At 38.9% G+C, this 15,708-nt stretch overlaps 1 protein-coding gene across 1 annotated transcript; it reads left to right on the forward strand.

The window, feature by feature from the left end:
• The first annotated feature begins 9,227 nt into the window (after nt 1-9,227).
• LOC144709125 (CDK5RAP3 protein homolog) lies at nt 9,228-14,078 on the forward strand. The gene is made up of 10 exons (XM_078582545.1): nt 9,228-9,544; nt 9,631-9,765; nt 10,111-10,205; nt 10,301-10,395; nt 10,483-10,618; nt 10,691-10,840; nt 10,918-11,463; nt 12,412-12,620; nt 13,363-13,495; nt 13,782-14,078. The coding sequence occupies exons 1-10, from the start codon at nt 9,484-9,486 to the stop codon at nt 13,914-13,916; spliced, it is 1,695 nt and encodes a 564-aa protein (XP_078438671.1). The 5' UTR covers nt 9,228-9,483; the 3' UTR covers nt 13,917-14,078.
• Nucleotides 14,079-15,708: the final 1,630 nt, after the last annotated feature.

Genomic DNA, 15,708 nt, shown 5'->3' on the forward strand with positions numbered 1-15,708 from the left:
ATTACATCGGCCCATCGCATCGGGAGTGGAGAGGGGGTGTGGGGAGAATAAGGAAGAAGGGGAAGGCCCCTAAACCATTCTGGCATGGATGAATTTTGTTCAGGGCCTTCCCCTATTGATACTAAGTGAATATTTTTCATAAATACCCCCAAAACTTAAGTATATCTTCCAACGTTCAAAAGACCATTTGTGCGGGACCCTATAGGCCCATGTATTAGTCTAGTTAAAGACTCCAGCGGCCCAATAATCTTTGTTGGCCTTCCAAATTAATTAACTATATCATCATATAGATTAATGAATGTTAGATCAATTTAACCCAATCGATAGGTCGAGTCTCCAACACGTGGGGTGCCAAGCTACACCTCGTATTCTAGAAGATACAAAGGAATGAGTATCGACTCACTTCATGGAACTTATTCATCATCGGTTATCGTGTATGTATAATCCCCCATCCACTTGACGCTCCTTGGACAACTTAGGGTATGGTCAACTGTCAAACCCTAATCGGTCGTCCGAGTTAGTACTGATGCATTTCGAAATCATCATAGAAATCTTATCCCGATATTTCATTGCCTTGGCCAAGGACTTCATCGCATCATCTTCTTTGAGTTGTCCCCTCTTGACCGCTCAATTATCTTCGTGAACTGCTTGATGTACTCGAACTAAGGCCCTTTGTAATCCCATGATTGGAGACACATTGGCCATAATCAAAGTACAACCATTCGTCCACCAGATGTCTTTGGTGTCTCATGTATATTGACCAATTACACAACCATGACACGAATCGACATGATTGACTGTTCGGTATAATACCATTCAGGTATTCATAAAGATCAATTCAATGAACTCTCTCCACTAAAGAGCAACCACTATATATCCTTAGTGTCTCCACACTAATGGCTATGGGACTGGCCATACTCATTATATATGAGTGAGACTAGATAGTGTTATTCTTCGATGTCCTTCTTGTATATCCTTCGAATAGGAATATGTTTAAAGACTAGTGATCTCTGTATTACGATCTCATCATAATTCCCTAAGTCCGATCATGTATTCATGAGCTTCATTATAAGCATCACAGATGCACTATAATGAATATGTTGTATTAATGAACATGGAACGAGATGTGGAATGTGTGATTGGCTTGCTGGCCACATATATTTCCATCACAATCACTTTTGGAATCATATGATCAGAGACTCATAGGTCATAGTCAAATGCAACTATCCATTCACTAGTTGTATTTGTTGTCTCAAGTCTATGGATCACTTCAACAACTTGTGCACGAATCATCTTGACTGGTTTTCGGGCATGATACATTTCGGGGCTCATACAAATTAATTCAATGAACTATTCCCTCAAAGAACACCCATAATGTCCTTGTCGTTTCCACTGTAATGGTTATGGCTTGGAAATACTCATCATAAGAGGGGGACTATATTATGTTGTTATTTTTTATTATTTAAATGTATTTCTCCATAGGGATATGGGGCTATGGTTCATTTCTTAAAGCCAACTTTCATGCAATGAAGGCTCATATCATTTCAAAATTGATCTGTAAAATGCATTACACATAGAGTACCTTGCGAGGAACTTATTCCACCCTTGACTTGCTTCCTGGGAGAGCTTCTCAGGTTGGTCAATTGTTCAACCATAAGAAGTATCTATGCAACTAAAAGATTGTTGGATCTCCACTTCTTCACCACCTCTTCTTGAAGACCTTGTGGATCTTCTCACCATCAAGGAGTGATTGTAAAGTGAGTGGAGAAAGTAGAGAAATAAGAAGAGGGGGGGGAGGCAAGTCTGGCAGGCATGGTGATAACACCCTAAATTCGGTCTTTATTTCATGCTATTAGCACAATTTTATGCACTTAAAGAGCTTAAAATGGGGTTATTATCATCTATTTACATGAAAATACTGTTTTCAAGTGATTTCTGATTTTTCCCTAATTTTCTGTTAATTCTATGAATTTTAAGGGATTTATTTGAGCTTGAAATAATTATTTTTGAATGAAGATGGCAAGTTTAATATTTAATTTTGAGATTTATCAGTACGGGGATGAATCGGTGAATTTTCTAGAATTTTCTAGGATTTTTTAGGATTTTCTAGGATTTTTCAGAGATTTATTTGAAGAAGAAATGCACTTTTTCTAAGAAAAAAAGATATATTTATAAGAAAAAATTGAGTATTAAGTATATTTTCGAACTTTGAAGGGATTTTTGTAAAATTTCGTTGCAATGATACCCTCAAAACAGCTCTCGGTCGTGGTTGCAGGTGTAAAGATGTTATTTAAAGTATTCTAGGGTTTTATTGAAATTATATCATATTTGTTTTACTGTTTTTTAGAAAAAAATCGGAGGAGAGAGAATGCGCTGAGGACATATACACGATTACATGTGGGCAGCGTCAAGCAGCAATTCCGACTCTTAAGGAGGGCTTTATTACAAAAGGGCTAGAGGGATTTTCGGGCGACTGACGTGGCCTCATCACCGCCGTCAGATTGGGATCCGACGGCGATTGATGAGAGTCAGCGCCGGGGGGTAAGTTTACTGCCCGTGCGGCGCATACAAAGCGCACGCACGGGCGGTGATGTGGCGCACCACGAGTGGATAGCGCATTGAGCAAAGGCACCTTAGGTGCTTGGCGATATTTATGAGGCTGATTTCTCTCATTTTTTTTCTTTCTTTTTCTATTTTTGCCAGGGGTACGTGGCGCAACAAGAGTCCACCCGCCCGAAGAATTTGAAAGGTCACTGCCAATGGGAGGACGACACCTCAGCGAGCGGTTAAAAGAAAAATATTATGAATAAATGATTTAAATCCAATGGCTAATATTGGTTTAAATTCATTTATTCATAACTTTTGATCCAGAAGTCCGATTGAGATGATTTTTTTATGGATTTGCTCATCTTGATCCCCTCTTTCTATCTGTATGGCTGGATCTAGTGTTCTTCGTCCCGATATCCATCCAATATCCGGTATCGGACAATCGATATCCGATATCCAGAAAAAATGGGACGGTTCCGGATATCGGATATCGGATATCGTGCGATATCCGTCTATCAGGGGTTAGACGGATATCGTGCGATATCCGTCTATCAGGGGTTAGACGGATATCGGTATCCGATACCGAGGGGTGAGGACGAAGACGGTATCGGATACCGGATATCAGAAAATTGATATCCGGATACCGGTTTCGGTAAAATAATCATTCATTTCGCATAATTATATTTAGTTAAAATAACATGAGTAGATTTCAATATGTATGTTAAGCCCGTTATCATATAGTAAAAAATTTTTTTATCTTTCCATATGGGATAAAGGATTCCGAGTTTACCACAAAACCCAGAATCCCTTTATCCCATATGGAACAAATGAAAAAACGTAACGTGTATATAATGACGTGGTAATATAACAAAATAACAATTTCTTCTGGTGCCCCTTGCCAACGTTACCTCTGCGAGAAATGAAATGTCAGACGCACATATTTTTAGAGAAACATGATTCCTGTGCTTCTCATATTTTTAAAGAGCGAGGCATGAAAAGCTAGAGAGATGGGGAGAGAGGGAGGGGGAGGGGGAGAGGGATAGAGCGAGAACTAGAGAGAGAGGGAGAGGGTGAGAATGAGAGAGAGAGAGAGGGAGAGGGAGAGAGAGAGAGAGAGAGGGAGAGGGAGAGAGAGATACTGAGAGAGAGGGAGGGCGCGAATGTGAGCGAGAGATACTGAGAGAGAGAGAGAGCCTGAGAGAGAGGGAGAGGGAGAGAGAGAGGGAGGGCGAGAATGCGAGAGAGAGATACTGAGAGAGAGGGAGGGCGAGAATGTGAGAGAGAGATACTGAGAGAGAGAGAGAGACTGAGAGAGAGAGGGAGAGGGAGAGAGAGAGGGAGGGCGAGAACGCGAGAGAGAGATACTGAGAGAGAGGGAGGGCGAGAACGCGAGAGAGAGATACTGAGAGAGAGGGAGGGCGAGAACGCGAGAGAGAGATACTGAGAGACAGGGAGGGTGAGAACGCGAGAGAGAGAGAGAGAGGGAGAGAGAGAGAGAGATACTGAGAGAGAGGGAGGGCGAGAACGAGAGAGAGAGAGAGACTGAGCGAGAGAGGGAGAGGGCAGGGATGAGAGAGAGACTGGGACTCTGGGAGAGGGAGAGAAGGGTATTCGATGCAGATATCGAAAACCGATATCCGCATCCGATATCTGGTACCGTCATCTGCCCCCCTGAAACGGGAGACGGATGCCGGTATCGGACGGATACTGGAAAATTCAATTCCGGTATCCGGTTCAGCATCCGTCTTGATACCAGTATCCGATACGGGCATCAGGACGGGTGAACACTAGTTGGATCATTGATCAAGCCCACATTGATAGATAAAAATTAATTACTAACTAGGGGTAAAATGGTAATCTTTACCATTTTACCTAGGTATAAAAACAGAATTTTGAGAGGAGGGGGTCATTCTTGATGGTGCTCTATCACAGCTGCAAGACAGAGATGAGCTCTAGCTTGGATCAACCTATATGGTACCTTTTTCTTGTTTGTATTTGAACTTTTAGTGTACTTTGGATGATGTTTTAGTGAAATTTCTTCTTCATTCTTCTTGATCTTGGTATGAACTTCTAAATCGCTAAGCTTGAGCGGAAGGTACAAGCCCTTACTGAGATTGAGAGGAGAGAATGAGAGATTTACCTAGCTATTCCAAGTGCACATTAAAAAACTATAAAAAACTTCAATTCCTAGGAGAGTAAATTTCCCTTTGTATTATCTAATTGTGTAGTTAGTTCTGAATTAAAAGACCTACAAAACCAACCAACTCAAATCAAAATTTCCCTCTCAACCTCTCTAATTGACCCCTTGGACCCTTTTCTTTGGATCAAAGAAGCCAATTTAGAGCTCCCTATTTCTTCTATTCATCCCATCTCTTCTACCCCCCTTTATAAATTTCTCATCTAATTAGGGTGATTTGATCTTCATTGAAGATCAAATTAACTCTAATTAGGGTTGAATTACCAAGAACACCATCAAATTGAATTCCTTACTAGCTTCCCTTGGACGACGCTCGTACTTATCACTACACATCTTAAGTAGAGTTTTTATAAATTTTATTGTATAAGCTAAAATTGACAACGACAATGGTAAAAAATTACAAAAAATTTACCCCCATTTTTGGCTTATCACGTGGGCACGTAAAATCGGTGCCCCCTTATTTGTACTTGGACTTTTTAAAAAAATCCTTAGTATCTTCCCATTTCCTCTAGTCTCGTGGATGTGACCCTATAGGAATATATATCAATTTAGTTAATAACATTAAAGCCCCAATAATATTTATTCACCAATCTTATTAATTAACTATACTAACATATATATTTAATTAATCAATGATCGATTTAACCCAATCGATAGGATAAGTTTCTATCCCGTGGGGGGCCAAGCTATACCTTGTGCTCCAGAATATAATTAGTATTTGAACTCTCTCATGTAACCTTTACCATCATCGGTCACCATCTATCTATAATCCTTCATCACACGAGACTATTGGACGACTTAGGATAGTCGTCAAACCCTAATCTGCTGTTTGATTAGTATTGATGTATAATGGGGATCATTGAAGAATGCCTTCTTCAATATCATCACTACCCTAGACAGGGATTTAATTGCATGATCTTTATTGAGTTAATCTCCTCTTATCCCGAGAGTGGATGATCCCGTCATAACCACTTAGTGACCTCCATGTGCTTCTTACTATATCCAAGCTAAGAGTTGTTTGAATCCAATAGTTAGAGACCCGTAAGTCTTAGTCAAAACATAGTTGTCCCTCCATGAGATATTCTTGGTATCTCAAGTCAACGTATCATTTATACAACTATGACATGAATCAACATGATTGGCGTTCAGGTATAATACCACCCAGGGATCCATACGGATCAATTCAGTGAAATATTTCTCCAAAGAGCACCCACGTCTGTCCTTAGTGTCTCAACACACGAGCTCAGCCATACTTATCATGTAAGTGAGATCATAATGTGTTATTATATTAGGATAACTTGATTTCCATCTCAAATTTCCATCGATTATCAATATGTAAAATATATGTTGGAATATTACTGGTCATTATGTTATGATCTCAACTTAATTCACAAAGTCATTACATGTATTCATGCACTTAATTATAAACATCACACAACGATAATAATGAATAAATGTTTCTTCAAACGAACTTAAATAAAACCTTGTGGCATGATCAGCTTGACAGCTACATAATATCCATAATTCTTGAGTATCCACTAAATATAAATATTTAGAATACATGTAATGACTAAGTAAACTATGCTGATATCATCATATGGTAATCATAAACTTCATTTATAAGTATTACACATGCATTGTGATGAATATATTCTATGAATGAATATTGAACAAGATGTGGAACATGAGATTGGATTGCTTTAAAATAGTATTGGTGGTTTTATACAACCTTTTGTACATCATAAACCATTGATTCTCAAATAGAATATGCTATAACTTGAAAAATGTACCTTTTTCAACCATCGTGAAAGGGTGTGTGGCAATTTATTCCTATTTTCCTTTCTCCATTCTTAAGGATTTCTCTACTTATCATGCTCAATGCCCAAAATACTTTTCATGTGAATTTCCTATTTCCAAAATTTTCATTCTGAAATTTCAGTGCATAAAATCGATGGGTGTGTACAAAATATTAATCCTCTAGTGATAGGGTTACTATCTAACATCTCATGTGTTTCACTCTATAAATCATTAATAAAAAATTGGATGAGCTTAAATCTCTAGAATACCAGTTACAAATTCATCGGTCCTTTTATGAAACACAAAGCTACCATAGTTGAATATTTGGTAGTGATAATAATGTTCATTCATCCCTTTGCAACTGATTGGAAAGAAAGATTCAATTTCTAAGGCTTGTAAACCCTTAAATTTATGTAAGCCTCATATTTTTTGCTAGTGTTAACTATAAAAACTCAACTTATTACATTACACCAAAGTAAGATTTATTTTGATGTCCTTTAGTTAGATTCTTATTGAAGGACGTGTGATCTCCTCTTAGATTTTACACCTTTAACCTATGCCCAGTGAATAAACTCCTCTGTAGTTGGTCAGCTTGATTTCCTAAAAAAACCTTTTTGCCATTTATTTCCTCTAACGTCAATGTGATTCATATGAGAACTCTTCCCATTATATACACATTAAATTCACCTACACTTCTCTAGATAGTTTTCTCATATGATACAACTTTAACTTTGGTCCCGTTGTTCATTCATATGATAACCATGTTATAGTTAATATTGGACAAGTCATCGTCTGACTTATGACTTACATGCTTGGAAAAATTCAACTTAAGTTATTTTTTTAATGGGACGTTTGTTATATGCTACTTGGTTGTTTAAGCAAGGGCATTAGAGGCATTCCTTGATTTTTTTTCCAGAATTTACCACAACAATATTTAAGGGTAGTGTTATGTTTTAGTATGATGTGTTCTCTGTTTTGAATGAAAAGGTAATGTGGCTAGTTCAAACAATAGTTTGGGAAAATTATCAATGATTTTACTTATGCCAATAAGACATTTGAAAGTACTCATGTAATATACTCTTATTTATTTATTTATCTTGAGATGAAATCAATATCCATAATAAATATATACTTAAATAATTTTAATATTTATATGATACCCATCCTATTTTAATTAAATATTTTTCTCTAGAGAGTTTTTAAATAATAATGCTATTAGTGTAGCTGTTAAAGGGGAATTTGAATGAGGGTGATCAATCTGTTTGCCAATGTAATACACTCTGATGCTGAAAGTATGAAATAAATATATTGATGATCCTGAGTTAAATTATATATATGATTTAAATTCAAAACACACGACCATCGCATCCAATAATGAAGATTTAGAGGAAGGACAAAGAAGGTAAAGATGTAGGATGAGAGAAATTCCTCAACTTCTAAGGTTGGTATCCAACAATCATAAATGAGTTTTTGGCCAGAACTTTGAGTTCTGGATCATCTGTTAATATCTTATATTATAATTCGTGCATATAATCTAATTCACACCCATCAGTTTACTAAAAAACATATTGTGACTTCTCCTGCAATTACATTTAATGAGAAATAAGTAATTGTAAGACCTATCAAGTTTTTTATGGAACATCGAGTTGAATGAATGTTGGAACTGAGCTAGTAGTGAAAGATTTGATATGTTGGGAGGAACTCACTTGATCTTAATGTCGTAAAGGATCCAATATAAGTTAAGTCTAAATAATCTTTTCCCAAAAACCAATATAGTTAGGTCATCTTCCCAATTATCCTAACATGTATCAAGCCTCTTCACCCAAGGGATTACTCTAGATTCAATAATCACTTTTATATGCCTTTACTTATTTATTATTTCATGTATCTTTAGTACCTACTCTCATATTCTCCCTCCACTGTTTAATTAATATAATGTTCTTAATCATTAGTCCCTTTGGAGACTACCATTTCTTGTCCTATGTATATTATATGTAACGAGTTAGGGCAAACTTGTTTTTATTGAATCTAACTCTGATGATTAAATATTCAATACCCAAATTAACTTCAGATTGGCTTAACTATTTACATAATAAGGTAAAAATATAGATTTTTAAAAATTACTATGTCATCAAAGTTAAAAATGACAGTTGAGTGACTATATACCCATTCATTGAGTGCATTACAGAGAGGCTTATTTATTAAATATGTGCAATAATTACACCTCTTTCACGTCTGGTTGTAATCACTAAATCAAATGGAGAAAATATTTATTTTTGCTTCAATCATCAAGTGCACGAGAATTCTAATTACAGATTAATAATTTCTTAAGTTTCATTTTACAAGTAACTGATTAATATCTCCCAACAAAACATCAAAACTGTTGCTAAATCCAGCAAATCCAAGTTTGATTTGAGCTAAATTTACATGTAGAGCTAGCTTTTCAGGAATTGAAGAGTTAAGCAAAGAATCGAAGTACATTTCATTACTAGATAAGAACATCTCAATCTACAAGCCCAAGATCCAAAAGCCCATGGGGAATAGTCTCAACAAGGATTATAAAGAGCACCAAAATTCTAGAAAATAATGACTCAATTGGTATGATTAGAGATAATCCTGATGATTATAGACATGAATACTAGTGGGTCTCATAAAATAGTTGATTTTGAGGAATATGAGTTGCATCCCCCACAGTTTTCAATTCATTCTATGTGCATTGCTTGGCTCAGTTTACTACAAATGTGAACGCCTGCTGCAAGAATTCCCAGTTTGACAGTAATCAGGAGAGTCGCATTCAGGGATTGTATTGACCTCTCGATCTCGGATAGAAAAAAATTCAACTTTTATACTGTCGAAGCATGTTTTAAGGGTTTAATTGCTGAAAATCAAGCACAATTCCTTCTCCGGCTGCTGCGTGGGGGCTTTCATAGCGTGGAAGCATCATGCAAGACCCGGCAGACATTCGAAATCTACCCATCGATATCGCTTTCTCTCGTCTTGGAGGTGATTTGTCTTCCCGGCTGATTTTTCTGGTTAATCTGCTTCATTTTCGTTGACAGATTCTTGTTTCTGTTCGTGGGTTTCTTCAGAATGGCTGGTGGATCGGAGGAGGATTCCAGTCGACTGGAGGAAGCGCCTCGCTTCAATCAGATCGCGGATCGCTTCGTCGTTCTCGTCGCTTCCCAGGGATTTGGATCCCTTCTTTCAAACTCTGGATCCGGAAGGTAGATCGTTCTTGATTGATTTAATGAACGAATTTGTGATGTTCATGTTCTCTGTTAGCATGAACGCATGATTCCGTTCTTCAAGGAAATCTGTTGTATGAATTACAAGTCGCATTTCATTAGAACTTTCTGATCTGATGATTGAGATGTCAAACGTGATTATTGATATTCCGCTGTCCAGAAAGAATGTAAATCCCGTTTCGATCTCCCCCGAATCACAAATTTTATGAATTTCTTGACATCAGACCCGAAGAATTCCTATAGATTTACTTTCCTGTGATTTTGCTGATCATATTTTTTTCTAAAAAGAAATATTTTTCTGATTTCCTTAATCATCTGATGCAGCTATTGGATACTTGGAAGCAAAAAAAATATACACAACTCTGCTGAATTCTACGTCTGAAAGCCGCAATATTTTTGGGCGGCTTTCAGGTTCAGCAGTAAGCTTCCTTTAAACTGTAATTTTTTAAAATTCAAATATTTTCTTAATCAACGCAAAATTGAAGGAGTTTTTTCAATTTTCCTTACCTCTCAGGGGGAGTGGGAATCCATTGCGAAGGCTTTTGAGAAGGATCATGTGTTTCTCGGAGAGGCTGCTCAAATAATGTCCCAGAACGTCAACTATGAAATGTAAAGTCGTTTGATATGATTATCAGAAATTTATTCGATATATATTCCATATGACTGCCCTGATGTTGCCTTAGTCTCTCTGTGAAGACCCTTTCAGAGAAAGCTGGTGCAGAAGACCCAGCAGCAACTGGCTGAACTGGAAAGAAAGGAAGCTGATATCAAAAGAAATGCAGCTTTATCTGCAGCTAAATATCAAGAAGCTTGTCGAGAACTTGGTTTAAAGGTATTTTAGGGCATTTTTGGTTTATTCTGGTTTAATTAAGATCCAGTTTCAAAATTTTTTGATTATCTACAGGGCGAAAATGTAAGATCAGAACTCCTTGAATCGGCGAAATTGCTTCCAGACACATTCAGCAGAATATTGGAAGTTTTGAATGATCAGTCAGTGTTTCAGGCTATAGATTATTACTCAAACTTTGTCAGAGATGCGCATACGGAGAAAGATGTCAGTACCAATAATTTTTTTCTGTTTTATTCTGCAAAATATCTCCTTTTTCTTGTTTAATTTGATTTGTGCCACAGAAAATCCCCAGTGGGGTACTAACAAACCTGAAGCGCCTCCATGAAGATCCTCCAAGCCTCAACGTATCCGTTTCTGCATATGTCCTTGACTCTCTGAAAGAGTCGGGAAAGTTGAATTCTGCTCCACTAAATAGCGTTGAATCTACCGATGGAATTGATTGGAATATATCTGCCGATGCTTCTCAAATCGACTGGGATATTGTGGAAGAGCAGACAGAAGAATCAACAAACGTGTTTGGATCCTACGAAATAATTAATCCGACGGGATATACAGAACATTCTGAGAAAATAAATGATTTGGCTTTGGATCTCGATTCCAATTCTCAAAAGGAAGAAGTACTTGGCATTGGAACCTCCAAATCTGAAATATGTTGGGATATTGGCGTTGAAGATTCCCATATCGACGTTTTAGAAGATGCTGGCCAACAAGAAGCTCCACGAGTTGAAGCGACGGAGACTTTGGATTTGAGCGAGGTTGGGGTAGGGGAAAGAAGCCAATTATTGGATACAGAGTACAGGAACAGTATTCTAGATGATTTGTTTGAGGTGAGATAATACCTTAACTAGACTTTTGACAGCAGTTTCTAGGGTTTGGCGTCCAGGATGATGAAGACAGAGTCGACGATGACAAATTGTCATCGCCATCTATTAGTTGATGGTGAATTGTCATCGTCATTCACCTAAGCCCATAAATGGATGTGTATGGCCAGATTTGGGGATGGGGAAATCCAAATCTTCCACCAGTGGACAATGCAGTTTTATCATTGGCATCGTCATCTGGTTTCCAAGATTTGCCTGTGTCATCATCAATGATGCTTTCAGCATCGTCATTAGTCCAAGTCCAAACATGAATAACAATGACTAGAATGGAGGATAACAAATTCACTATTGTCCACCTGTGGATGATGATGCGTCTCGTTGACATTGTCCTCCTGCTTTCAAGACATCATCTTCATCATAGACATCATCTTCGTCATCCAATCATCAATGAAGATTTCATCATCATCATCATCATCATCATCATTGTAATTGTCATCTCCAAGCCCTAGCATGAATGAAGATGACGTGATTTGGGGACAACAATTTGGTCATCGTCCGCCAGGGACAATGACAATTTTCATCGACAGCACCATCCAATTCCCAAGCGATGTCATCGTCCTCCGTTGGTTGACGACGAATCATTGTTGTCATTTGTCCAAGCCCAAAGATGGATGATGATGACGATTATGAGATTCGGGGATGACAAACTAGTAATGTTCTACCAGAGGATGATGAGGTTTCTCAGATACATTATCATCTGGCTTCCAATATGCGTAGTCATCATCATCCAAATGTCAATGATGATTTCATCATCATAATCATCACCGGTATTCACCCGAACCAACCCTAGCAGGCAGTACCTGATTTTTAGCTTCTAATTGGTGCTGAAATGCATTAATTGTTAATGGTCGTCACATATTCATAATTTGTCGTCTGCCCTCTTTCTTTCTCCAGTTGAAGGCTTTTCTTGGTCAGCGTTTGGCTGAAATGAGAAACGAAGAAACATCTTCTCTGCAGCATCAAGTCCAGGCTGTCGCGCCGTTTGTTCTACAGCAATACAATTCTGATGCAATTGAAACGATGCTGTCTGCCGTATCATTGGGTATTCAAGTACTTTCAGAGAGGAAGACCAGGGATTTGATAATGATCCTCAACTCCAAGAGGTTTTAACCTTTCTTTTTATTATTATTTTTTCTGATAGCCATTTTGCACCCATTTTAGATTCAGGCTTCAGAGTTATGAAAGTAGAACATCCTTGCACTAGGTTAGAATTTGTTTGTGATCCTCATTGCTCCTTGCATTGCATTCATTCATAGTTTTGGCTTGAATTTTGAACTTCTCGAGGAAAAATCTTGGGTTCTGCATGACCAGGTTGGAGTTCAAGTTTGGGATGAGCAACCGGTCGAACCGACCTTTAGTCGACCCTGGACTTGGCGTTTTGGTTGCTTGCAGTCCGGTCAAGTTGTCTCATAATACAACTCATCATTCATTTTTAATTGCATAATCTCTTAATTATTTATTATTATTAAAACAAATGAATTCCTAATGGGCCAACTGGATTGGGTACCTGGACTTGGCCCACCTACCCAGCCCTCCTAATGGGCTTACTGGGACAACAGGGTGGGGTGACCTGGTCTGAACCCGCTACCTGGCCTCTTGGTCGGGTCAGGTCGGCTGACCCAATCAGAATCACAAACCCTAGGCAGAACTTTTAGAGATATATCTGGAATTTGCTCATAATCTGCAAACTGCGAGAGGTGGTGGCCATAAGTTTTTATTCTACAAATATGCTTGTGTGGATTTAATTTTGATCTTTGAGCCCAACGAATCTGTTTTTGCGTTTGCATTTTTCTTCTAATAATTTGAACCTATTCGACATTTTAAATTCTTTTTGGAAATATGCAGATTTCTCGACAGGTTAGTGTCCACTTTGGAAGAGAAGAAGCAGCACGAGGTCAAATTAAGGAAGAGTTTGAATGACTTGGCTGTTAGACGTATGGAGCTTCAGAATTCTCTCTCTTCAACTTGGCCCAAACAAGTAAGTTATACTCAAAGTTCAAACGGTTAACTATTTTTCCTTCACACTAGAAGTCTCAACAAAATCTGTTGACGCTGAAATCTCATCAAAAGTCTGGATGAGAAAGAGAGGGAGAGAGAGAGAGGAGAGAGCTAAAATGAAAATAAAATAAAATAAAATAAAACAAACTAAATGATTTCCTTTTTGAAGTCAACCCATGAGAAGAAACCCAGTCTTCAGAAAAGGAGGATAATAAAATAAAAAGTAATATGGAGATTTTCTAACGGATTCATCTGTTCTAAAACAGGAAGCGGCGCTGGCGAAAACCAGGGAGCTTAAAAAACTCTGTGAGAGCACCTTATCTTCCATGTTTGATGGGCGACCGGTCAACATCATTGGAGAGGTCAACGCTCTGCTTGGGCCCACCACTGCCAGTTCTTGATCCGCTGATTTAGCAGATGACTAAAAATAAAAGAACAGGTTAATTGTGAAAATTTCCTGTTGTCGACAAATTACCCCTGAATTTCACTAAAATGTACTGCTGCCCCCTTTGGCACATATTTTCATCTATAATTTACAACCTTCTTTAGTTTAGTGCAGCAAACACTCTATGATCCATTTTACGTCGGCCCTGGGTTAGCCTGTTGGAGGCCAAGTCGGCCGATCAGACGATTCAACCAATAAGCCTGTTGTTTCGTCTCGTACCGTCATCTGTCATCTGTCCTGACCTTGGAACGGGAAATGGGACAATAAGTTTCGTGACTTCCGTTCCGTTCCGCCATCGGGTGCCAGTGAATTAGTCTAGGTTTACAACTGTACTCGTGCGTGCAAGAAGCCATGCACATGTATGAGGCACGAAGCTCATGTGGGTGTTGAAACATGCATTGCCTGTGCATGATGCATGTCAAGTTGTGCACTCATGAAAAAAACAAAAAAATATTGAAAATATTATTGTGGAGACATAATAATGAAAGAATACTTAAGTTTATTTTATCAGAGGAAGGCGTAACTTTAGAAGGGAACACACCATACTATTTCAAATTATAATGACTGCAAGGTATTATGTTTGTCGCAATATTTCACAAATGAAGATGAATCAAAAGCAACATTTTTTGTTTTTTTCCTAGTAATTACAAGTTATAATGTTAATTTCAGTAACTGATTAATGAAAGGTAATGACTGACCAAAATGCCCCTCCAGTCCTGAAAACATTGAAAATATGCTTGCGGAGCCATAATACTGTATGGGACTTTAGGAGCACCGAGGGATGAAGCGAAGAATGAAAGAACACTTAATTTTATTTCATCATCAGAAGGTGTGACTTAGCGAAGGAGCCACACTATTTCAAATTATAATGTGATGCAGGATGATAGGGGAGACCGGGTAGGAAAGGCTATCTAGTGTAGGGTGGGATAAATCAGACCACAATTCACACCGATTGAATTCGAAGATTTAAGTTCGGTGTAAATACTGATGGTGCAGCCCTTTCCTCGTTCGAGGGCGGGAGTACTATCTTACAACCACCGTGGTGAAAGCAAAGCAACAATTTTAATAAATCAAACTGTTGATCGCTACAAGATTCAAAGGCCTAATCAACTAATGGCGAGAAGATTCAAAAGCCAAATCAGCTAATCTGACGGCGGTGGAAAAACAATCGAGGAACACTAGATGAAGAACACCGACACCAAAGAGGATAAAATTTACCTCGGCACTAGAGCAGTGTGCCGTGGCGGTGCGGGTAATTCTCGATGCGTTGTTGGCGAGGGCGAGTGAAGTGCACTTTGACAGGGTGTCGCGGATCCAATTGTGCAGTCATTTGGCGGGTGGGGGGGGGGTCAAGGGGGGAGTCGCCCCCTTGCGCGGTTCGGGGCAATGCCCTGAAACCTAAACGGTAAACGAGGCGCACTGTTGCAGGACGTAGGATCTGAAGCCGTGGATGCTGAATGCAGGGGCAGCATGGACAGGCGGTTGCGCGCGACGATTGTGGGGCAGGCAACCACGTGGACGGGCGGCTGTGCTTGCGGTCGGCACTGGTTGACGACTGTGCGTGCGACCGACGCGGGTGGACGTGCGCACGGCACGTGCGGGCAATTGACAGTGCCACAGGCGCAGGAGGACAGGTGGCCTTCTCTCGATGGCGGCAACGGCGGCTAGAGGCGGCGACGGTGGCTTAGACGGGAGACGGCTAGGGCAACTTCCGTTTAGAAGAAGAAACTTCAATTCCAAAAGAAATT

Source organism: Wolffia australiana, chromosome 11 (genome assembly GCF_029677425.1).
Source record: "Wolffia australiana isolate 7733 chromosome 11, ASM2967742v1".
In the NCBI taxonomy this organism is placed as follows: domain Eukaryota; kingdom Viridiplantae; phylum Streptophyta; class Magnoliopsida; order Alismatales; family Araceae; genus Wolffia; species Wolffia australiana.

What these genes read in the sequence shown, in the direction of transcription:
- LOC144709125 (XM_078582545.1), top strand. Translation starts at nt 9,484, where the DNA reads ATGCAAGACCCGGCAGACATTCGAAATCTACCCATCGATATCGCTTTC. An exon ending in CGCTTTCTCTCGTCTTGGAG is followed by an intron (nt 9,545 to 9,630) that starts GTGATTTGTCTT and finishes GGGTTTCTTCAG; the next exon opens with AATGGCTGGTGGATCGGAGG. An exon ending in GGCGGCTTTCAGGTTCAGCA is followed by an intron (nt 10,206 to 10,300) that starts GTAAGCTTCCTT and finishes CTTACCTCTCAG; the next exon opens with GGGGAGTGGGAATCCATTGC.